The 25144-nt window shown below is 39.2% G+C and overlaps 1 protein-coding gene across 9 annotated transcripts in view; it reads right to left on the bottom strand.

Annotated features, from left to right (window-relative positions):
• pcdh15b (protocadherin-related 15b) overlaps window positions 1-25144 on the bottom strand; it is a 315473-nt gene that overhangs the window by 69802 nt on the left and 220527 nt on the right. For all 9 annotated transcript variants that reach the window (XM_062055676.1, XM_062055677.1, XM_062055675.1 and 6 more), the window contains one exon: window positions 1980-2089. In XM_062055676.1, coding sequence (XP_061911660.1) covers window positions 1980-2089 — 110 coding nt within the window. The remainder of the gene's footprint in view (window positions 1-1979; window positions 2090-25144) is intronic.

The following is a 25144-nucleotide window of genomic DNA, read 5'->3' on the forward strand; positions in this document are numbered from 1 at the left end:
ATGGTGCAGCACTACATTATTTCCAGTCCACTCGTCTTTTTGGACAAACACATCAATCTTCTTCTTAACCTTCCTGAACCAACTATTTATTTTAATTTTTTTTCCGGCCTGTGTTCAATTCTTGGAGATACAGCAATGGCAGTCGGCTTTCAAACTCACTCCTCTGACGATAGCTGAAAACACGAGAAAGAAGCATCTCCTACTGAGTCCTGACTGGTCAATATAATATAATTGGGGCGGCATGGCATAGTGGGTAGAGCAGCCGTGCCAGAAACCTGAGGGTTGCAGGTTCGCGCCCCACATCTTGCCATCCAAATCACTTCACCCTTGCCCCCAGTGCTGCTCACACTGGTGAATGAATGATGGGTGGTGGTCGGAGGGTCCGTAGGCGCAAACTGGCAGCCACGCTTCCGTCAGTCTACCCCAAGCCAGCTGTGGCTACAAATGTAGCTTACCACCACCAGATGTGAATGAATGATGGGTTCTCACTTCTCTGTGAAGCGCTTTCAGTGTCTAGAAAAGCGCAATATAAATCTAATCCATTATTATTATTATTATTAATATGACTTGCATATTTATACGGGGCGGGGTCTGGGCGGTCGATTTCAAGTTGATTGCGAGGTATAAAAGAAATGTGCTTGAATTTGTGCGTGCAGACACTTTAATACATCTGAATTTTTACTTTCGTACCTAGTTTTCTAGATTAAAAACGTACGTCCATTTTTAGTAGGAAATCCACGCAACTCTAGTTACATGACGCTCCAGGACCAATGCTCCTGCGACGCAGAGACCCCCTGGAACCAAGTGTTCAAAGGTTTTTCTATTATTTTGTCCTTACGATTGGGCTTAAATTGGGGTCAATAAGATGACAACATTGTCCTCGGAGCATCTTCAAAGAGCGAGTAGTTTTGTTTTAGGGCTTAAGCTACCGATTAATTTAGTAATCTATCAATTAATTTCTTTGATTCATCGAGTAATCAAATAACACACACTGTAAAGCTGCAATGTGAATACACTTTAAAGCCGCAATCCGTCTCTAAATAGTTGAACTAAACGCAGATTTATCTGATGATCTTTTTCTTTTCTTTTTTTAGTTTATTTCAAACATGAACACACTTACAGCATAATACATCACACAATTTCATATAATTTCTCTTTACATCATGTCCAAAAAGGAGTAGGAAGAATCAAAGCTTATTTAATCCTACCCCTTTCCCACTTTAGAGCGTTTACACATATTTACGTTCATTTACTGACTTCTTTTTGTAGCACAATTACATCAGTGAATGATTAATATAGCCGTTCTTGCAATGGATAATTAAGTCAGTCATGATAAACATACTGAGATGAAGAATATCCCATTTTCAATAAGGTTGAAGGTATTTCTCATAATTCTTCTTCCTTGTACTTTATAAGCACTTTTAATTCGAACCACCTCTTAAACTGGATCATATCAGTACATTGTTTAACTTCTTCCATTCCATAGTTTAATTCCACATACTGATATGTTGTACGAGCATACACATTTTTTTTAAATTAGTTTTCCCTCTAAGGTTATATTTCTCCTCTTTAGTTGAGAAGAATTGTTGAATATTCTTGGGGGGCAGGTTATAGTTTGCTTTGTACATAGTTTTAGCCTTTATTCTTTACTGAATAAACAAATGCGCACAACATTGAAATCACACTTTTAGCACACTATATAAGACTTATATTTAAAAAAGAAAAGAAAGAAACAGCCTAAAAATCTTTGTAGCCTTAAACAGGTAATAAATAAAAAATAAAGAACCACACTAAACAAAAACAACTGTGGAGGAGTTAAGATGTATGATATTGTTTTGTAATTGCAATGTAATGGTGGTTAACATCATTGACGAATGGCCGTCGTCTTACTTTCAGGGTCAATACGATATTTCGATGTGCGCAAACGTTTGGAGGGAGGCAGGCGAAGACGCGGCATAAACATCCAGGCACGTTCTCACCTCCCTCGTTGCCCCCGATGATGGAATACACGATGGTTTGATTGACAGCAGCCGCCAGGATGACTCCCACGGGGGTTCCCACTGCAGACTCCTCGCTCACGGGCGGAAACCTGGGAACATATCAGACCAGCCATCGTCAGGAACATTAAATATGTATACCAAGACTTGGGGGGCCTCCTCCTCCATCTTCTTCCTCGGGAGGCTCGAACGCCATCAACTGAGGTTTAAAATCTGTCAAGTGCGTCCAATTTAGCCATCCTTAGTCCTTCTTGTGTAGCTGACAGCTTTCTGTGTACTTCATCTGTACCCTAAAAGACCTAACGATACACTAAAGAAGCACTAATTAGGCCAAGCTTGCTCAAAAAAGTATGTTGCGAGAAAGTGAGGCAAAAATTATTTTACATGTATAGAGCACATCTTTGCCAAACTATTTTAAAGCCGCCTACTCTAGGTGTTGATAAGCGAAGTAAAGAGGCGATAGCTTCTTGATTGAAGCATTCCGTGCAAGTTCATAGCTGGCTGGAGGACCAACACTCATTTAAGATGCAAGTAATTGTTATAAAACAAATGCATATGTCAATGGATAAATGTCAGCCTGAGTTCAGAATCAGAATCAGAATCAGCTTTATTGTCATTACGCAGGGTAACGAGATTGAGGCCATTCCATACAGTGCGATAAAACAAGTGTACACTCTATACAGAGGGTGAAATGAATATGTACATGAATATCTACATGAAACAGGGTGGTTGGTGGAATGGGTTATTGCACCGAAGAGAAGGCAGTTATGAGGGTCAATGGGGAAGTCTGTTCAGGGTGGTTATGGCCCTGGGGTTGGTTGCCGAACAGCAAATAAATTACTTTTTTTTTTTAAACAATGAATGCCTTGTCAAATATCAGTGAAAAAAGTGGAAAAATAGGCTGCTGCAATTACGCTGAAGGTGTCGGTGGCAAAAATACTTCCTGTCAAAGTTTTGTTCCAACACATAACACTGTATGAGAATTGAGTAGCCTGTCAACCCTAATAGGATTTGCAACTCTATGTGGGTCCTTAGCAAAAAATTAATTGATCAGCACTGAGAGGCCTTCAAGAGTCAATGCAGATTGAGAAAAACATTTCAAAACATTTTTCAAAAACATGCAAAGCTAACTTTGCTCTGTTTAAAGAATAAATATTTTTTTTACCTCCTGCTTTCTAGGGCAGTGTTTTTCAACTACTGTGCCGCGAGCATACAGTCTGGTGTGCTGTGGGAGATTATCTAATTTCATCTATTTGGGTTAAAAATATTTTTTGCAAACCAGTAATTATAATCCACAAATAATGTGCCATTGTTGAGTGTCAGTGCTGTCTAGAGCTCTCTTCCATATCAGTAGGTAGCAGCAGGTAGCTAATTGTCATGATCACAATATGCAGGCGACAGTGGGAGGCAACGTGCAGGTGAAAAGGTATCTAATGCTTAAACCAAAAATAAACAAAAGGTGAGTGCCCCTAAGAAAAGGCCTTTAAGCTTAGGGAAGGCTATGCGGAACGAAACTAAAACGGAACTGGCTACAAAGTAAACAAAAACAGAATGCTGGACGACAGCAAAGACTTGCAGCCTGTGGAGCAGAGACGGCGTCCACAAAGTACATCCGTACATGACATGACAATCAACAATGTCCACACAAAAAAAGATAGCAACAACTTAAATATTCTTGAATGCTAAAAGAAAGCAGGTGCGGGGAATAGCGCTCAAAGGAAGACATGAAACTGCAACACGAAAAGCCACCAAAATAGGAGCGCAAGACAAGAACTAAAGCACTACACACAGGAAAACAGCAAAAAACTCAAAATAAGTCTGATGATGTGACAGGTGGTGACAGTACACCTACTTTGAGACAAGAGCTATAGTGATGCATGGTTGGTTATGGTTTAAAGTCATATCCAACAATTACGACAACGACTTTTTATTGTCTACTGAGTTTAATTTTTTAATGATTTCTGCTGGTGGTGTGCCTCCGGATTTTTTCAATGAAAAAAATGCGCCTTGGCTCAAAAAAGGTTGAAAAACACTGTTCTAGGGTATAGGGACATTTTCAGAGAACTAAGGAGATGGATCATTATTTTGTATTTAAAGCCATGTTTTTTACAGCAAAGGCCCGCATACTGAAAACTTGAAGAATGCGAGGGTCACTTTGTAAAACCACTACAATGTAGGTCATCAATAAATGTTCAAATATTAAAACAGCCACATTTTAGCTTTGTGTTAGTGGGATTTTCCGAGTTCGTAGTGGAAAGTCTCCACACAGAACGCCCCCTGAGGTCGCATTTCCGAGTTGGGTTCAAAGATGGCTGCTCTGAGTGTAAACTATAATAGAAGGTTCTGTAATATCCGTTATTAGCATGTCTGACTATTTTTTTTCGCACTACATTGGCGATATACAGTACATTGTATTCTATGCATCCATTTTCTACCACTTGTCCCTCTGAGGGTCGCGGGGGTGCTATACATTGTATTGTTGAATATAAATATACAGTAATGTTACTGTAGTGTAAATGTGTTTTTATTTATTGAATTTTCTTCATGTGTTTTATACGTTCTACATTGCTAGCAAAAGCAATGTAGAACAATGTTTCCTCTTCAACTGCCATGTCTGATGGTTGCAGAAGGAGCGCATATTTTTCCATAAGTTGTTGATATTGAGATAAGGCAAGCGCAAGAATGGCTTTTGTGGATGTGGCCATCTTGATTTTTGACCTGGTGACTACAACGCTCACAACTTGGCCATGACGTCATTCCCAGCTCCGACTTCCAACTTCCGAGGTAAATGCAACAAACCATTGGTCTTGCCTCTGTCCCTGCAAAAAACATCTTGGGTTGATTGTCGGCATGTTTTTAAACTAATCTTGCTTAAATTAGAGCAAGATTAGGCATTTTTTTCTTCATATTTTCAAATTGCGGCTCAAACCCCTAGAGAAGGAGTGTCAAACTCATTTTAGATCGGGGGCCACATGGAGAAAAATCTACTCCCAAGAGGGCCGGACTGGTCAAATCACGGCACGATAACTTAAAAATAAAGACAACTTCAGTTTGTTTTCTTTGTTTAAAAATCGAACAAGCACATTCTGAAATTGTACAAATCATAATGTTGTTGTTTTTTGACAATTACCTGTTGCGGTTAATAGTATATATATTTTATTTGTCATTATTTATATTTTCTAAATAAATGTGATAATGTTCATCAGTTCATTGGTGTTAATTTTCAATACATCAAGATAAAAAATAATATCGAAATCAAATTACAGTATGTTATTTATGTACTTTGATCATTTTCCTCGACTGATGTACTAACACCATGTGGTTTATTTTGTGCATATGTACCATCATCTACAAAGAATTGGTATTGCGACATCCAGTGGACACATTTAGAAAAGCAGTGTCTTTCATTAAAAAATATCAGGGTCATTTTTATACTAGCAAACTCATCCTGCGGGCCGGATAAAACCTGTTCGCGGGCCTGATCCGGCCCTCGGGCCGTACGTTTGACACCCCTGCCCTAGAGCAGTGTTTTTCAACCACTGTGCCGCGGCACAATAGTGTGCCGTGAGATACAGTCTGGTGTGCCGTGGGAGATTATCTAATTTCACCTATTTGGGTTATAAATATTTTTTGCAAACCAGTAATTATAGTCTGCAAATGATGTGTTGTTGTTGTTGAGTGTCAGTGCTGTCTAGAGCTCGGCAGAGTAACCGTGTAATACTCTTCCATATCAGTAGGTGGCAGCAGGTAGCTAATTGCTTTGTAGATGTCGGGAACAGCGGGAGGCAGTCTGAAGGTAAAAAGGTATCTAATGCTTAAACCAAAAATAAACAAAAGGTGAGTGCCCTTAAGAAAAGGCAATGAAAGTTAGAGAAATCTTTGCAGAACGAAACTAAAATAGAATGCTGGACGACAGCAAAAACTTACTGTGGAGCAAAGACGGCGTCCACAATGTACATCCGAACATGACGTGAGAATCAACAATGTCCTCACAAAGAAGGATAAAAACAACTGAAATATTCTTGATTGCTAAAACAAAGTAGCTGCGGGAAATATCGCTCAAAGGGAGACATGAAACTGCTACAGGAAAATACCAAAAAAAAGAGAAAAAGCCACCAAAATAGAAGTGCAAGACAAGAACTAAAACACTACACACAGGAAAACAGCAAAAAAGTCCAAATAAGTCAGGGGGTGATGTGACAGGTGGTGACAGTACACCTACTTTGAGACAAGAGCTATATCGATGCATGGTTGGTTATGGTTTAAAGTCATATCCAACAATTGCGACGACGACTTTTTACTGTCAACTGAGTTTCATTTTTTAATGATTTCTGCTGGTGGTGTGCCTCCGCATTTTGTCAACGCAAAAAAGGTTGAAAAACACTGCCCTAGAGTCACCGTAGGTGTTTTGTTGAGCACATTGGACCGTGCAAGAGATTTCAAGTCCATCCAACTTGTGGACTTTAATAACAGCGCCGACATGTGACGTATTTGTCGGAAAGGTAATCGTGCGGACAACACATTATGGCCGCGTGTTTTGAGAAAATATTCTCCTGTGAGCAGCGGTTGAGGAGCAAAATAATCAGCGTGCACCACATGAACATGTGCAGGCAGACAAAACCAAGATAACATTACCTGGCATCGACTTACACCGGTGTCATCGATGCTTCCACACGATAATGTCATAACATTATGAGCCTTTAAAACCCGGTGACATCCGATAATAAAAACTATGTGGGCCGACGAGATAGGAGTTGATTTTTGTCCCACACATGTACACGCATACACAATGCATGTGCACACAGAATAATGAGGGTGGTGATAGATGTCGGCAATGATAACACTGCTCTCTGAGGAGCTCTCTCTCTTATTGCCGGTGCCATTCTATTTTGTCTCACTCATTACGTGGTTCGCCTTTAAGCCACCTTTCTCCCTCGTCTCTTCTTTTATGATCCGTCATCTTCCCGCTCTTATTCTTTATTATGCTCTTTATTCTTTACTCTTCACACTCGGCATTGAGGCCTACAGCCCCAAGACTGCAAGGCCTCTTAAGTGCAATTACTCCACAGCCCTTCCTATGACAGACTGTATAACATCTATCATATAACATAGCAACACCTGACGTGTAGTGACTATGGTTTGTTTAAAAAGTCCTGCTTCACGATTTAGGGTTATAGTGCCGTCTGTTGCCCTGGCATGCACATGGCGGACTGTTTAATGCAATTTAATGTACAGTTTTACAAACCCCGTTTCCATATGAGTTGGGAAATTGTGTTAGATGTAAATATAAACGGAATACAATGATTTGCAAATCATTTTCAACCCATATTCAGTTGAATATGCTACAAAGACAACATATTTGATGTTCAAACTGATAAACATTTTTTTTTTGCAAATAATCATTAACTTTAGAATTTGATGCCAGCAACACGTGACAAAGAAGTTGGGAAAGGTGGCAATAAATACTGATAAAGTTGAGGAATGCTCATCAAACACTTATTTGGAACATCCCACAGGTGAACAGGCCAATTGGGAACAGGTGGGTGCCATGATTGGGTATAAAAGTAGATTCCATGAAATGCTCAGTCATTCACAAACAAGGATGGGGCGAGGGTCACCACTTTGTCAACAAATGTGTGAGCAAATTGTTGAACAGTTTAAGAAAAACCTTTCTCAACCAGCTATTGCAAGGAATTTAGGGATTTCACCATCTACGCTCCGTAATATCATCAAAGGGTTCAGAGAATCTGGAGAAATCACTGCACGTAAGCAGCTAAGCCTGTGACCTTCGATCCCTCAGGCTGTACTGCATCAACAAGCGACATCAGTGTGTAAAGGATATCACCACATGGGCTCGGGAACACTTCAAAAACCCACTGTCAGTAACTACAGTTGGTCGCTACATCTGTAAGTGCAAGTTAAAACTCTCCTATGCAAGGCGAAAACCGTTTATCAACAACACCCAGAAACGCCGTCGGCTTCGCTGGGCCTGAGCTCATCTAAGATGGACTGATACGAAGTGGAAAAGTGTTCTATGGTCTGACGAGTCCACATTTCAAATTGTTTTTGGAAACTGTGGAAGTCGTGTCCTCAGTACCAAAGAGGAAAAGAACCATCCGGATTGTTATAGGCGCAAAGTTGAAAAGCCAGCATCTGTGATGGTATGGGGGTGTATTAGTGCCCAAGACATGGGTAACTTACACTTCTGTGAAGGCGCCATTAATGCTGAAAGGTACATACAGGTTTTGGAGCAACATATGTTGCCATCCAAGCAACGTTACCATGGACGCCCCTGCTTATTTCAGCAAGACATTGCCAAGCTACGTGTTACATCAACGTGGCTTCATAGTAAAAGAGTGCGGGTACTAGACTGGCCTGCCTGTAGTCCAGACCTGTCTCCCATTGAAAATGTGTGGCGCATTATGAAGCCTAAAATACCACAAGGGAGACCCCCGGACTGTTGAACAACTTAAGCTGTACATCAAGCAAGAATGGGAAAGAATTCCACCTGAGAAGCTTAAAAAATGTGTCTCCTCAGTTCCCAAACGTTTACTGAGTGTTGTTAAAAGGAAAGGCCATGTAACACAGTGGTGAACATGCCCTTTCCCAACTATTTTGGCACGTGTTGCAGCCATGAAATTCTAAGTTAATTATTATTTGCAAAAAAAAAAAAAAAGTTTATGAGTTTGAACATCAAATATCTTGTCTTTGTAGCATATTCAATTGAATATGGGTTGAAAAGGATTTGCAAATCATTGTATTCCGTTTATATTTACATCTAACACAATTTCCCAACTCATATGGAAACAGGGTTTGTATTTGGGTGAGGAAGCCTGACTGTTGGGGGTTGCCTTGGCATGCACAAGACATACTGCAAATGGAGTTTTTCCTCAACACGCCGTTAGTGTGGACTTTTTAACCAAAATATTTGTTTTAAAATACTGGCAAAAGCTTGTGTTGATCTGACAAAGCTCCATGGTTAATCGTTTACAGCAGCGCCATCTGTTGCCCTAGCGTGCACGTAGGGATGGGTACCAAATCGGGTACTTTTTCTTGACACAGACCAAATACCACCAGTCCTACCGGGCACCGACTCACGTACAACCCAACGGATTGTGACATCACTTTGGCGATCGAAGTAATGTTGCAATTTGAAATGCCAACAAAGGGTTTGATTTAAAAGAAGCTCCAGTGTAAGTCAAGCAAGGCTCCACTTTTCCAAAAATGTGCAAGCTTGTTGCAAAAAGTTTGGACACACCTTTTCATTCAATGCGTATTCTTTATTTTCGTGACTATTTACATTTACATTTACATAGATTGTCACTGAAGGCATCAAAACTAAGAATGAACACATGTGGAGTTATGTACATAACTCCACATGTGTTCATTCTTAGTAGCAGAGGGTAATTTCACCACACCTAGTGTGTGTGTGTGACTATCAGTGGTATTTTAACTTTAACTTTTTGATATACATTGGCTTTTCTTTTGACCAGCCACCAGCATTCACGATTTTACATGCCGACTTCAACACCTACACATTTGTTAATGAAAACTACATTTAAGACGCATGTTACAATCAAACAGCTGGTGTGTAATAAGTACAGTAATTACAGTATTAACAATTTTTAGGGCACAAAAAAAAAACAACTACTGGACATGGACTGGACTTGCAACTTAATGTCATACCTGCAAACGATAATATGATGATATAAAACAGGATATAACAACTGGACAGCAGTTCTCAGAATCAGCTCATTTTTAAATATTGTAATTTAAAAAATTAGATTTTTATTACCAAAACAATTAATGTTTACTAACACACACAAAAGTACCGACAATTGGTACTGGTGAGTACCGGTATCGATTCCTAGTTACCAGGAATTGGTACCGTATCGGTTCAAATGTGAACAGTACCCATCCCTACATGCACGTAACATACTGCAAATGCAATTTAGCATCTCATTACTATGTCATTTTAGCTTCAAATTGGAGGAAAATGTTTTTTAAAATACAAGCAGATAATCTTATACATTTCAGGTCCTCCCTTTTCCTGACTTTCTGGAGCATATTTAATTATTATTATTATTTTTTTTTTCGATAATTAAAAAACATGACTTTCTTCAAATTTCTCAAGCTGTAAAATACAATATAATGAATGTCCCTAACAGTTTGCGTTTGAGCTTACAACAATAAAGAATCAAGTAACTTGAGTGCATAAAATCCACTCAGGAGTATTCAGCTATTACTAGTCCAAACAAGGCTGTCACATCCTTGTGTGAGTGATAAAAATACCCTATTTGTACTCCCTGGAACTTTCCCCTCTTGCCACATCCTACCTCTCCCCACTCCAGCACATTTGTTCACAACCTCTTCATTTTGGCCTGTCAATCATTCCTCTTTAGTTTGCGAAAGCTCTCAAAACTCTTCATGCTTTTTCCGTCAAGCAGCCAGAGCCAGCGTCTCAACATTTGTCTTCCTCCTCCTCCTCCTCCTCGCTCCTTGCCCTTGACAAAGCTGCGGTAATTGCCAAAAAACGACAATCAAATGGCTTAAAAGCTGCTTTGAACCTGAGTGGTATGGCTGTGGAAAGCCGCAGTGTGCTTGAGAACAAATAGGACGTCAAGGAAAGTACAATCAACCAGCCCTAACGACTACGTTGCACAACACAGCAGCAACACAACCACTGTTGTAATAGCGGTAAGGACAACTGCTTTTTAATCAACTATAACAACAATTTTGTATATAATTTAAAGCACACTTATAGGTAGACAAACCTGCTGGACAGGGCCCTAAGCAGGGTTTTATTTTGTGGCCTTCCCTTCCATTACAACCTTTTTTTTTTACACTTTAGTAAAATAATTGTTAGACTTCTTCAATCAAACTTGAATTTAATTTGATGCAAGTTTTGGACTAAAATCCATTTGTAGGAAATAGTGCATATCTTTCTGACACACCAGCGGCCAGGATTCGATCCCAGTATGATTGTTTACCAGCATAGCACCGGGGATAATGCAATTATGCGGGGGAATATATATATATATATATATATATATATATATATATATATATATATATATATATATATATATATATATATATATATATATATATATATATATATATATATATATATATATTATATTCTTATATATTATATATGTATATATATACACTACCGTTCAAAAATTTGAGGTCACCCAAACAATTTTGTGGAATAGCCTTCATTTCTAAGAACAAGAATAGATTGTCGAGTTTCAGATGAAAGTTCTCTTTTTCTGGCCATTTTGAGTGTTTAATTCACCCCACAAATGTGATGCTCCAGAAACTCAATCTGCTCAAAGGAAGGTCAGTTTTGTAGCTTCTGTAACAAGCTAAACTGTTTTCAGATGTGTGAACATGATTGCACAAGGGTTTTCTAATCATCAATTAGCCTTCTGGGCCAATGAGCAAACACATTGTACCATTAGAACACTGGAGTGATAGTTGCTGGAAATGGGCATCTATACACCTATGTAGATATTGCACCAAAAACCAGACATTTGCAGCTAGAATAGTCATTTACCACATTAGCAATGTATAGAGTGTATTTCTTTAAAGTTAAGACTAGTTTAAAGTTATCTTCATTGAAAAGTACAGTGCTTTTCCTTCAATAATAAGGACATTTCAATGTGACCCCAAACTTTTGAACGGTAGTATATATATATATATATATATATATATATATATATATATATATATATATATATATATATATATATATATATATATATATATTATTAAATATATACAGTACAAGCCATAAGTTTTGACACAGCTTCTCATTCAATGTGTTTTCTTTATTTTCATGACTATTTACATTGTAGATTGTCACTGAAGGCATCAAAACTATGAATGAACACATGTGGAGTTATGTACTTAATGAAAAAAGGTGAAATAACTGAAAACATGTTTTGTATTCTAGTTTCTTCAAAATAGCCACCCTTTGCTCTGATTACTGTTTTGCACACTCTTGGCATTCTCTCGATGAGCTTCAAGAGGTAGTCACCTGAAAGGGTTTTCACTTCACAGGCGATGCCTTCGGTGACAATCTACAATGTAAATAGTCATGAAAATAAAGAAAACGCATTGAAATGAGAAGGTGTGTCCAAACGTTTGGCCTGTACTGTGTATATTGTTATTAGTGACTAACCAGTAAGGGGGTCCCCACATCTGCGGTCCGCTCCAAGGTTTCTCATCGTCATCCCATTGGGTTGAGTTTTTCCTTGCCCTAACGTGGGATCTGAGCTGAGGATGTTGTTGTGGCTTGGGCAGCCCTTTGAGACACTCGGGATTTAGGGCTATATAAGTAAACTTTGATTGATTGATAAGGGGCTGGGAATACATTTGCAGGGAAGTCATATTAAAAGCGGACCCTAAGCACAGCGCGTGATCTGCGTATAGGGAGGGGCGGCCCTGCAGATGGAAGCTTTCAGGAGGTTGCCTACAGCCACATCCTATTCAGAGACCTCTCTTCTTTGTTTTTTTTTAGACCACACACCTTCAAACTATAGAAGACTCTGCGGCTAACTGAATAAATAACTAAAAGCTAGCCATGCTATTCCTTGATCTTACCTTTGATTAAATCCTCTCCACACCACTTCATCAATCTCTCTCAGTATCCATTATCTTTTGCCACCCATTTTTATTACACACTTGACAGAAGAGCTTCATCTGCTAATTAGTTATTGGGGTCAGATCACAATCAGGCTCATTGCCAAGTTCCCTGGTGTCCACCATAAACTCAAGGAAAGAACTACCACGGCTACTATTTATTGTCGTTGCATTTGCAGTTGCAGCTTTTAATAATGTTGTGAATGAAAAACCTTCCCCTGATAGACAAAACCCATACGTCCCAGTTATATGCTCACAAGTTCGTAAATTTTTTTAAAAAAAAATACATATACATATATATATATATATATATATATATATATATATATATATATATATATATATATATATATATATATATATATATATATATATATATATATATATATATATATATATAAACAAACACAAAAAAGGCTCTGCTACACACCTTAAAATAAAGCTCTGCCTATGATGTTGCTGTTAAAAAGTGGGTGTAATGTCAACAATGTAGCTCACATAGTTAGGCTAAAGTTGCTAATTCTGTATCCTCCAGTCCTACTTCTTAATGTTACGTTGTTGTATGTGATATATTTTACTACCTAAGTGCAGTGTACAGCAGTACCTCAACTTACTATCTTAATTTGAGCTCTGCTTGGCCCCTACGAAACAGCAGCATTTTAACATGCAACATGCCTTTTAAACAAACTTGTAAAAAATAATATTGTATAAAAACAATACAATAGAACGTACTACTAACAACTACGGTAGTTTTATCAAGTAATGCAATAATAACGTACAGGATTTATTTTGTAGAGACTTCCACAGTATCTCCTTCCAGCTGCTTCTCCGTCAGAGACACCATCAGCAGCTTTTCCACATTTTCATTAATAAATGTCCGCGATTTAGACATCACTTTAACAATCTCAGCTGTTGTTAGACTCAATTTGCTTCAGTAAAACACGCTCAGCTGTGGTTTAAAAAAAAAAAAGATTTATTTCTTTAATTCAATAAGACTGAGACTTCCTTTTATTGTCATTCAAATTTGAACTTTACATTATAGATAAGAACAAACTTTTGTTGCATTAGCTTGTTGTAGTGCAGGAAAAAAAGAGCAATAAGGTGCAGATATAAATAAATAGATTACTGTACACATAAATATATTGCACTTTTGCATATGCATCCACGTTTATGAATATAAATATAAATATCCTCCACTTCTTCTCAGCATTGTCTTCACACCCACTTCCTTCCTTCTCATGGTTGGAAAACAATCAATATCTAGCTATAAGCCGAAGCGAGCAAGTAAGACCAGATGTTTTGGTCGAATATTACTGGATTGACTGTGACATTTGCTACGCCAACTAATGGCGGGGATGCTTGTAACTCAACTTTTTGCTTGCAACTTAAAGCATAACAACTCGGTGAGAAACAGCTCTTACCTTAAAACAGGGGTGTCAAACTCATTTTAGATCGGGGGCCACATGGAGAAAAATCTACCCCCAAGTGGGCCAGACAGGTAAAATCACGGCACGATAACTTAAAAATAAAGACACCTTCAGATTGTTTTTTTCTGTTTAAAAATAGAACAAGCACATTCTGAAAATGTACAAATAATAATGTTTTTTTGTTACACTTACATGTTGCCGTTATAGTATTCTATCTTTATTTGTCTGTATTTATACTTTCTGAATAAATGATGTGATAATGTTCGTCAGACAGCTCATTGGTGTTGATGGAGATAGATATCTACATATATCCATATTTAAGAGTTATTTCTTTCTATAGTCATGTTTGAAATAGCTAGTGTTCCATCTTGTGTTCTTTCTATTTTTTCTTAATCTCATGACCGATGGTACACTGTGGACTACCTTGGACTCGGAATGCAGGGAGTAGCAATACTCCTTTTTATTTGTTATCGCATTCTGTCTCTAGCTAAGGAGAACAATAGACATGTGTATTCGTTCTGGAGGGTGGGGGCGAGGGACATATTGAAGAACACAGCACTTCCGTGAGTTTTTCAGATCAACTTGGCTGCGCAATTTGAATGTGTTGCCCTAGGCTGGTCTCTTCAAAGCTTTGAAAATAAATTACAAAATACCTATTCTGTTCTGGTGATAATTCAACTCAGCTTATATGTCATCAAAAGAACTTGGGATTGACCAGTAACTTAAATTCCCTTGGAGGAACATCTGGTCTGGAACGCAACAGTGTTTATTTTCAATCCATCAAGATAAAAAAATATCAAAATCAAATTACAGGATGTTATTCATTTAGTTTACTCATTTTCAGGTGTACTAACAAAGATATAAAGAATTGCTATTGCGACATCTAGTGGACACATTTAGAACAGCTGTTTCTTTCACTTAAAAATTTCAGCTCATTTTTATACTTGGCAAACTCATCCCGCGGGCCGGATAAAACCTGTTTGCGGGCCTGATCCTGCCCTCGGGCCGTACGTTTGACACCCCTGCCTTAAAACAACTAAGTAGGAGCACTCTAAGTTGAGACACAAAACTGTGTGTTCCCTTTTGGACTTACTAAAAGCCCTTTTAAAACCATCTAAAATCCAGCATGAAGGCTACACTTTGGCACTTCCAATGCACTATGCTGTGAACTCTGAGACTTATTTGTTGAAAACAAATATAATATTGGACCTTTGAAAACAACTACAACAGATAATCTAAAGATGATAACAATGAGCACTCAGGTGGTGTGCAAAGGCTAATAGAGAGTCTGAACAGGTAGCCTCCATAGCGGGAGTGGGCAGTGGGGGTCCTGGACCTTGCTGATGAGGCCAGCAGGAGACCCGACGAATCTAGAGATTTTTGGCAGTGATGATCTCCAGCAAGACACGCGCTTCAATAACGGTGTCCTTTTAAGCATTTGCTCCTGTTACCTTGTGGCTAAAAAAGGTCTTTTTGTGACTTGAAAATGCCGTCGTGGGATATACTTGAATGAGATCCAACGCGACGGAGATGAGAATTCAAACGGACAAGCGCGGTGTAGAAGGGAGAGCATCTGTTCTCAGTTGTCATACCGTCTTTCCAAGACAGAGGTTGTGTTTAGCGTCACTCCGCCTGCCCATCACACTGACTGCTCCTCGGCCATCCGTGGAGGCTTTACCTCCGCTTCAGTCCTGACACGTCGTCAGCTCATCTGCCACTTTAAATGTCCTGCCTGCGCTTTCCCGCGGCTATCCATCAACGTGAACCATCTCTACGCACCTTTTCCTCTAAACTCACGGCCGCTATTGTAGCTTGATTGCACAGTCTTTGCCTTGTAGCTCGCTCTCTCACATTCTCTCTTTAGCACTGCAGTCTTGTCATTGCCTTCCCTAATGGCTTTTTCAAGACGTCACGAGTACAGAAACTTGAAGAGAGGAAATATCAGTACGCAGTAGCGTTGACTCGGATTGCAGTGATGAGAACATTTTTATTTTAGGGCAACAGTTCAGTTCAGTTCAGTTTATTTCGAACATGCATACGATACAATATAATGCATCACATATTTCCAGTTGTTTCATTACAGCACGTCCGAAAAGGAGTAGGAAGAAGCTGAGCTTATTTAATCGTACCCCTTTTCATACCATACCAATTTTATCCCATTTCCTTCTTCTCTGTAGCAGAACAGTGAATAAATAACAAATAAATAGCGTTCAAGATGTTCATCATAATTCTTGTTCTGTGTACTTTGTGAACACTTGTAGTTTGAACAGTCTCTTAAAGTGAATCATATTGGTGCTCTGTTTGATTTCTTTGGTTAATTTGTTCCATAATTTAATTCCACATACGGATATTTTTAAGGTTTTAAGTGTTGTATACAAATGTTTTAAATTATATTTTCCTCTAAGGTTACTGTATATTTCTCCTCTTTTGTTGAGATTAATTGTTGTACATTCTTGGGTAGCAGGTTATAGTTTGCTTTGTACATCATTTTAGCTGTTTGCAAATGCACCTTGACGCGAATCCCTTAGGGGTGATGGACGGATGGGCAGAGCCTGAAGAGCTGCAGCCTGCCACCGAAGCCCCCACTCCCTCCCCTCTGTTGCAAGTCTTGAGATTTATGTTGTAATATGTATATGTGCTTTGCTATGGAGGTGTTATTCCCACTTCAGACTGGGCCCCCTAAGGAGCCTAGTCTAGATTGTATTTTTTTACTCATCCTCCCCCAGCGTTGACCTTTTTCCCATCTTTTGTGGGGCGCCTTGTGGTGACCCATCCGCGTTCCTGTTCTGTAACCCTGTACACTGTTTGTTTGTCTTGAACGGGTTTGTGCTGAAAATCTAATTTCCCCTCGGGGATTAATAAAGTACTATGTAGTCTAATCTAATGTAAATCATTGAATTTCAATAATTTTGATTCAATAAAGGGTTTGTATGTTCTCTATATCCAGCATTATGTATTATTCTAATTGATCTTTTTTGTAACACCGTTAGTGAATGAAGCACACATTTGTACTTGTTTCCCCATATTTCTACACAATAACTCAGATATGGTAACACACGTGAGCAGTAGAGAATATGAAGTGATTTTGGGTCTAGAACATGTTTTGCTTTATTCATTATTGACGTGTTTCTTGGGTATCAAAGTCCCAGCCTGCGGACCAGATTCGGCCTGGGGAGGTTTTTTTATTCTGGCCCCACGAGGCCATTTCAAAATAAAAAATTGCATGCCGAATTTTAGCAAATAAGAACCCAGCTGTACTTCGGGATCACCAGCCTAGAAATGTTATACGTATACACCCTACTTAATACACACGAATGTTTGGAGACAACAGTAGTAATGATAAGTGACATCTAAAGGGGGCGTGGCTTAAATGCTCACTTGATCAAGGGAGTCAGTGGAGGATGATGTAAAAAAGGGGGCGTGGCCTACATGTACCAACTGTCAGGTGGGTCAGTGGGGGATGACGTCACAAGCAGTGGCATCAGAACTAGGTGGATGTTCTTGTTTAAATTTATTAAGTAAAGCTGTCAGCCAGGCTATGAGGTAACACAAAAAGGTAGAATAAATTATTTGTATTTAATATAGATTTGATCTTATCTTGGTATGTGAATAACACCGACGTGCAACATGCAGTGACTAAAAATGCTGCATTTCTATGCAGCACTGAATCCATTGGCGAGTGTGGTGACCAGGTGAATCTATATCATGTTTATAAAGTTTATATTCAAATGTGTCTGGGAAAAAAAAAAGTGTCAACCTCAAGACATACTAAAAAGTGTACATTATCAAAGATAAATTATGGTACTCAATAGAGGGTAGGGCATAGTTTCATTTGCAATCTGAGAACGCAGGCAGACAGACTCAAAATAACGGGTTATTAAAGTCACCGTGGAGTAAAATGTACGCAAATTTTACAACAAAGCATATGTAATACATAGCAGTGTTTTTTGGTATCCGAGAGGGATGCCCAAAAATATCTGTTTCCCAGCTGTGGTACGTATGTGCCGCAGCGGTACTCAGTTATAATACACTTTTCCACCACTTGTGGCAGTAATGACAATATCAAACATAGAGAAGAAATCTGGCGCTAAAGTCATAGAAAAGTTTCTTAAGCCCAAAAAATATGGCTAAAGTGGTGAAGCTGCAATTTTGCACTTTAATTTAATCGACAGTTTTGTTAATTTATGAGTCCCTTCTTATGGAGTATATTTGATTTGTACTTATTTTTTATAATCAGCCTGACCTAAGCCTAAGGTTTATGTATTAATTAAATAATAATCTTTATATAATAATAATATTTTCATTTCATTTGACAAAGTTGTAAACTGCAAGTACAAACCCCGTTTCTATATGAGTTGGGAAATTGTGTTAGATGTAAATATAAACGGAATACAATGATTTGCAAATCATTTTCAACCCATATTTAGTTGAATATGCTACAAAGACAACATATTTGATGTTCAAACTGATAAACATTTTTTTTTTGTGCAAATAATCATTAACTTTAGAATTTGATGTCAGCAACATGTGACAAAGAAGTTGGGAAATGTGGCAATAAATACTGATAAAGTTGAGGAATGCTCATCAAACACTTATTTGGAACATCCCACAGGTGAACCGGCAAATTGGGAACAGGTGGGTGCCATGATTGGGTGTAAAAGTAGATTCCATGAAATGCTCAGTCATTCACAAACAAGGATGGGGCGAGGGTCACCACTTTGTCAACAAATGCGTGAGCAAATTGTTGAACAGTTTAAGAAAAACCTTTCTCAACCAGCTATTGCAAGGAATTTAGGGATTTCACCATCTACGCTCCGTAATATCATCAAAGGGTTCAGAGAATCTGGAGAAATCACTGCACAAAAGCAGCTAAGCCCGTGACCTTCGATCCCTCAGGCTGTACTGCATCAACAAGTGACATCAGTGTGTAAAGGATATCACCACATGGGCTCAGGAACACTTCAAAAACCCACTGTCAGTAACTACAGTTGGTCGCTACATCTGTAAGTGCAAGTTAAAACTCTCCTATGCAAGGCGAAAACCGTTTATCAACAACACCCAGAAACGCCGTCGGCTTCGCTGGGCCTGAGCTCATCTAAGATGGACTGATACAAAGTGGAAAAGTGTTCTGTGGTCTGACGAGTCCACATTTCAAATTGTTTTTGGAAACTGTGGACGTCGTGTCCTCCGGACCAAAGAGGAAAAGAACCATCCGGATTGTTATAGGCGCAAAGTTGAAAAGCCAGCATCTGTGATGGTATGGGGGTGTATTAGTGCCCAAGACATGGGTAACTTACACATCTGTGAAGGCGCCATTAATGCTGAAAGGTACATACAGGTTTTGGAGCAACATATGGTGCCATCCAAGCAACGTTACTATGGACGCCCCTGCTTATTTCAGCAAGACAATGCCAAGCCACGTGTTACATCAACGTGGCTTCATAGTAAAAGAGTGCGGGTACTAGACTGGCCTGCCTGTAGTCCAGACCTGTCTCCCATTGAAAATGTGTGGCGCATTATGAAGCCTAAAATACCACAACGGAGACCCCCGGACTGTTGAACAACTTAAGCTGTACATCAAGCAAGAATGGGAAAGAATTCCACCTGAGAAGCTTAAAAAATGTGTCTCCTCAGTTCCCAAACGTTTACTGAGTGTTGTTAAAAGGAAAGGTCATGTAACACAGTGGTGAACATGCCCTTTCCCAACTACTTTGTCACGTGTTGCAGCCATGAAATTCTAAGTTAATTATTATTTGCAAAAAAAAAAAAAAGTTTATGAGTTTGAACATCAAATATCTTGTCTTTGTAGTGCATTCAATTGAATATGGGTTGAAAAGGATTTGCAAATCATTGTATTCCATTTATATTTACACTTATAACACAATTTCCCAACTCATATGGAAACGGGGTTTGTAGGTTAGATATAACTATTGAATTATAATTATTGAATTGTAATAATATTTGAATGGGCCCTCTGCCCATCTGTAGTGGTAGACTTGGGCTCCTATGTAAAAAAGGTTAAGAACCCCTTATCTAGACCACTGGGAAGTGTTTTAAATGTAGATGAAAATCCTCATAGGTCGCCTTTAATTAATCTTTATTAGTTTGAATGGTTACATAAAAACGAGTGCATAAGGTAATTCGGAAGAAAAAAAAAATCTGTCCACTCACATCCATTAAAGATGACAAAATGAAGATGGTCATGTATCTAACAGGATTTGCCATTCTTGCTGGACTTTTAAACTCTATTTAATCTAAATGAAACAACCAAATAAAATTGTTAAAGAAATTGATTTTTTTTTATTTTATTTATCAGACTTTACACTTTTTCTTAATGAGCTGAGTCAGATAAAAAGGATTACTTTTCCAGCCTAGTGTGTGTGTGTGTGTGTGTGTGTGTGTGTGTGTGTGTGTGTGTGTGTGTGTGTGTGTGTGTGTGTATGCTACAAAGCGAACTATTTTATCAGCTCCAAGAGCGAGATTAAAGAGTGCGCCTGTGGAGTCGCAATGAATTAACGGTGGATCAATTCGCTAGAAGTAATAGATGCATTACTCAATTTACCGACGACTGCTCTGAATTTTTCATTGCTCATCTGGATGATAGAGTAAATCCCGGGACATTTGCAAGGAAATTCCGGAAAAATAATCCGTGCCACATGTCCGATCCATCCAATGCTCTCTTGGCGTAAAGAAGTGCGTTGATGATGCAAGACAAAGCAACCTATTGCCACATCAGGGCTTCACAAGAATCACAAATCTTCGACACTTAAGTGGTGATCTAATTAGAGCTATTAGGACAATAAAAGGAATAAAGTGACAGTTGACGGAAGAAGCCTAAACACAAAAAACACACACACAACTGACGCCCGCTGTTGTTTTAAATAATATTTGAGAAGGTGGCCCTAGTGCGAGGGTCAGCAACCCGCGGCTCTTTAGCGCCGCCCTAGTGGCTCCCTGGAAAAAGATGGGGGAGAAAAATACATTTTTTGTTTTAGTATGTTTTTTGTTTGAGGACAAACATGACACAAACCTTCCCAATTGTTAGAAAGCCCACTGTTTAATATGTTTGTGTGTATGCTTCAATGATGAGAGTATTTGGTGAACATCGTTTTGTCCTACTAATTTCGGCAGTTCTTGAACTCACCACAGTGTGGACTGTGACGCAACAGTTTGTTTACATGTCAAATCTTCCACTACTTCTTTGTCTCATTTTGTCCACCAAATGTTTTATACTGTGTGTGAATGCACAAAGGGGCGCTTTGTTGATGTTATTGATTTGCTGGTGTGTTAATCAGGCATATTTGGTCAGTGCTTGACTGCAAGCTAATCAATGCTAACATGCTATTTAGGCTAGCTGTATGTACATATTGCATCATTATGCCTCATTTGTAGGTATATTTGAGCTCGTTTAATATCCCTTACTTGTATCCTCTTTGTATATAATTTAGTTTGTCATGTCTCATGACACATTATCTGTATGTAATATTGGCTGCATTTTTGATAGTTGTGTGCCATGTTGTTCCAGACCATAGCAAACATCACCTAGCTTGCCAAAGATTGTAATAAATCTATTACAAGAAGACAGCCTTCCGTTTCCTTTAACTTGGACACACACATCTACACCTTTGGCTAATAAAAGCCAGTCATTTCCAGGAGTTATCTCAACCTCTGAGTAGCCTCTGATTTACTAATGGTTTCTAATGTTGTAAAAATGTGTAGAATACATTTCTATCAACAAAGATTTGCGTCAGCCTGCGACACATAGTCATTTTGATAGAAGACTAATATAGCTAATATAAACATCAGTGTACTTACACAGGCCATGCTTCCCAGTGTAGAGAGTACAATTGTTAAATACCAACTACGATGGACAGGGCATGTCGTACGGATGAATGACGAAAGACTGCCAAAACAGATGTTGTACTGTCAGCTAAATGAAGGGAAAAGAAATGTTGGTGGGCAGAGAAAACGCTACAAGGATTGCTTAAAGGCCTACTGAAATGAGATTTTCTTATTTAAACATGGATAGCAGGTCCATTCTATGTGTCATACTTGATCATTTCGCGATATTGCCATATTTTTGCTGAAAGTATTTAGTAGAGAACATCGACGATAAAGTTCGCACCTTTTGGTCGCTGATAAAAAAGCCTTGCCTGTACCGGAAGTAGCGTGACGTCACAGGTTGTGGAGCTCCTCACATCTGCACATTGTTTACAATCATGGCCACAAGCAGCGAGAGCGATTCGGACCGAGAAAGCGACGATTTCCTCATTAATTTGAGCGAGGATGAAAGATTCGGAGATGAGGAAAGTGAGAGTGAAGGACTAGAGGGCAGTGGAAGCGATTCAGATAGGGAAGATGCTGTGAGAGGCGGGTGGGACCTGATATTCAACTGGGAATGACTAAAACAGTAAATAAATACAAGACATATATATACTCTATTAGCCACAACATAACCAGGCTTATATTTAATATGCCACAAATTAATCCGCATAACAAACACCTCCCCCCTCCCGTCCATATAACCCGCCAATACAAATCAAACACCCGCACAACACACTCAATCCCACAGCCCAAAGTACCGATCACCTCCCCAAAGTTCATACAGCACATATATTTCCCCAAAGTTACGTACGTGACATGCACATAGCGGCACGCACGTACGGGCAAGCGATCAAATGTTTGGAAGCCGCAGCTGCGTACTCACGGTACCGCGTATCCAACTCAAAGTCCTCCTGGTAAGAGTGTCTGTTGTCCCATCTCTACAAGCATGCGTATCCAACTCAAAGTCCTCCTGGTAAGAGTCTCTGTTGTCCCAGTTCTCCACAGGCCAATGGTAAAGCTTGACTGTCATCGTTCGGGAATGTAAACAATGAAACACCGGCTACGTGTTTGTGTTGCTGCAGCCGGCCGCTAATACACCGCTTCCCACCTACAGCTTTCTTCTTTGCTATCTCCATTGTTCATTAAACAAATTGCAAAAGATTCACCAACACAAATGTCCAGAATACTGTGGAATTTTGCGATGAAAACAGACAACTTAATAGCTGGCGACAATGGTGTCCCAAAATGTCCGCTACAATCCGTGACATCACGCGCAAACGTCATCATACCTAGACGTTTTCAGCAGGATATTTCGCGGGAAATTTAAAATTGCACTTTACTAATCTAACCCGGCCGTATTGGCATGTGTTGCAATGTTAAGATTTCATCCTTGATATATAAACTATCAGACTGCGTGGTTGGTAGTAGTGGGTTTCAGTAGGCCTTTAAAGAAGACATTGAAACAATGTGAAATAGATACTACATACTGGGAAGACCTAGCAAAAGACAGAATGACATGGAGAGTTGCAGTCAGTGAAGGAGTGACAAAGTATAAGGAGAAAAGAATATCTATGATACTTGAAAAAAGGAGGAGGAGACTGGAAAGAAGAGTCATGCCAAAATGTATATTGCCACCTGGTCTGATTCTGTCCCATATGCGGCAGAAACTTCAAAGCTCGTATTGGCTTGTACAGTCACTACAGAGCACATCATTCTTAGGGACGATGGACCCCTATCTTCTAACAAGAAGAGGAGTCAGCAAGCAAGCAAGGTTCTTTCAACATTTGGGTTGCCGACCCCTGCCCTAGTGTGTGAAAGTGAGTTTGAATGTTGTCTATCTGTGTTGGCCCTGCAATGAGGTGGCGAATTGTCCAGGGTGTACCTCGCCTTCCGTCCGAGTGCAGCTGGTATAGGCTCCAACACCCCTCCACCCGGGACCCCGAGAGGGACAAGCGGTAGAAAATGGATGGATGAATGGATATTTTTCTTTCTGTTCGCCCTAATCCCCACTCCGATAATTACCACTGGCGCTGTTAACTATTCATGCGTGTGCGAGCTGGACTGCATACTGATGGTGCAGGTGCAAGGACGGTGAGCATGACACAGAGCCAGATCCTGCTCAGACTGCAGAGGTCATAGTACTGTATTATTGCAAGTCTATGAAATAAAGCATACTTGAGCATTAAATTGAGCAACGCTATTATAATTGCAGCCGTTTTGACCTTTGACATCTACAGCCTGTTATTGAACGCTGTGAAAAATTATAGTTCTTTATGTGCTTGAGTTCTCAAGGTAAGTGGGGCAGCATGAAAGTCAGCACTTCAGTATTGTCCTGCACAATCTTGCATGAGTCGATCACAAATAGTATATACAAACTTTGGAGCCTGTAGTGTACTGCAAGTAGTACAGCATTAGTAGTGTTACTGCATTTAACCCAATATATGCTGAGGTACATCAGTTTTTCAATGCCCATTTTAGGAAAAAAGACAATCAAAAATGTCATGGTTTCCATATTAGCATAATATTTCACTGTAAATGTGCTAATAAAAAGAAAAGACAATCAAAAATGTCATGGTTTCCATATTAGCATAATATTTCACTGTAAATGTGCTAATAAAAAAAAAGACAATCAAAAATGTCATGGTTTCCATATTAGCATAATATTTCACTGTAAATGTGCTAATTAACCTGCGATGAGGTGGCGACTTGTCCAGGGTGTACCCCGCCTTCCGCCCGATTGTAGCTGAGATAGGCTCAAAACCGCTGAGTGCTCCACAGGTCTCTACTTCCTCCCCATCAAAAATATTGCCATTAACAGCTGTGGCTTTAGGCGACGCCCTGCTGTGGAGTTTTTGATAACGCCGCAAAATGGCATTAGGTGTTGTACTGTATTATGAGTAGTCAGCATCCAGCAGCTTTATCTGGCTCTGCATGCACTTTAACATGTTGCTACTCATTCACATTGCACTTTTCCGTACTGTTTACAATAAACTCATCTGCAGTATTAATGCTAAATGAGCAATTACATTATTTTTGGTTCTGCTCTGCTGTGCAATATACTGCAGGGATACAAGTGAGGAAAAAAAAAAAAGAGGAATTGAAAAATGTCAGCTGTGGGCCAGTTGGCCCTTTTGGTGCTCCGCCCCTGGAAGTTGAAGGGATTTGACCATTTTTAAGATGCTTTGGAAGGCATTTCCTACATTCTGTAAAAAATGCAATTTTAAGAAAATAGCCCTCAGGCTAGTG

This window comes from Entelurus aequoreus, linkage group LG08 (genome assembly GCF_033978785.1).
Source record: "Entelurus aequoreus isolate RoL-2023_Sb linkage group LG08, RoL_Eaeq_v1.1, whole genome shotgun sequence".
NCBI lineage: Eukaryota > Metazoa > Chordata > Actinopteri > Syngnathiformes > Syngnathidae > Entelurus > Entelurus aequoreus.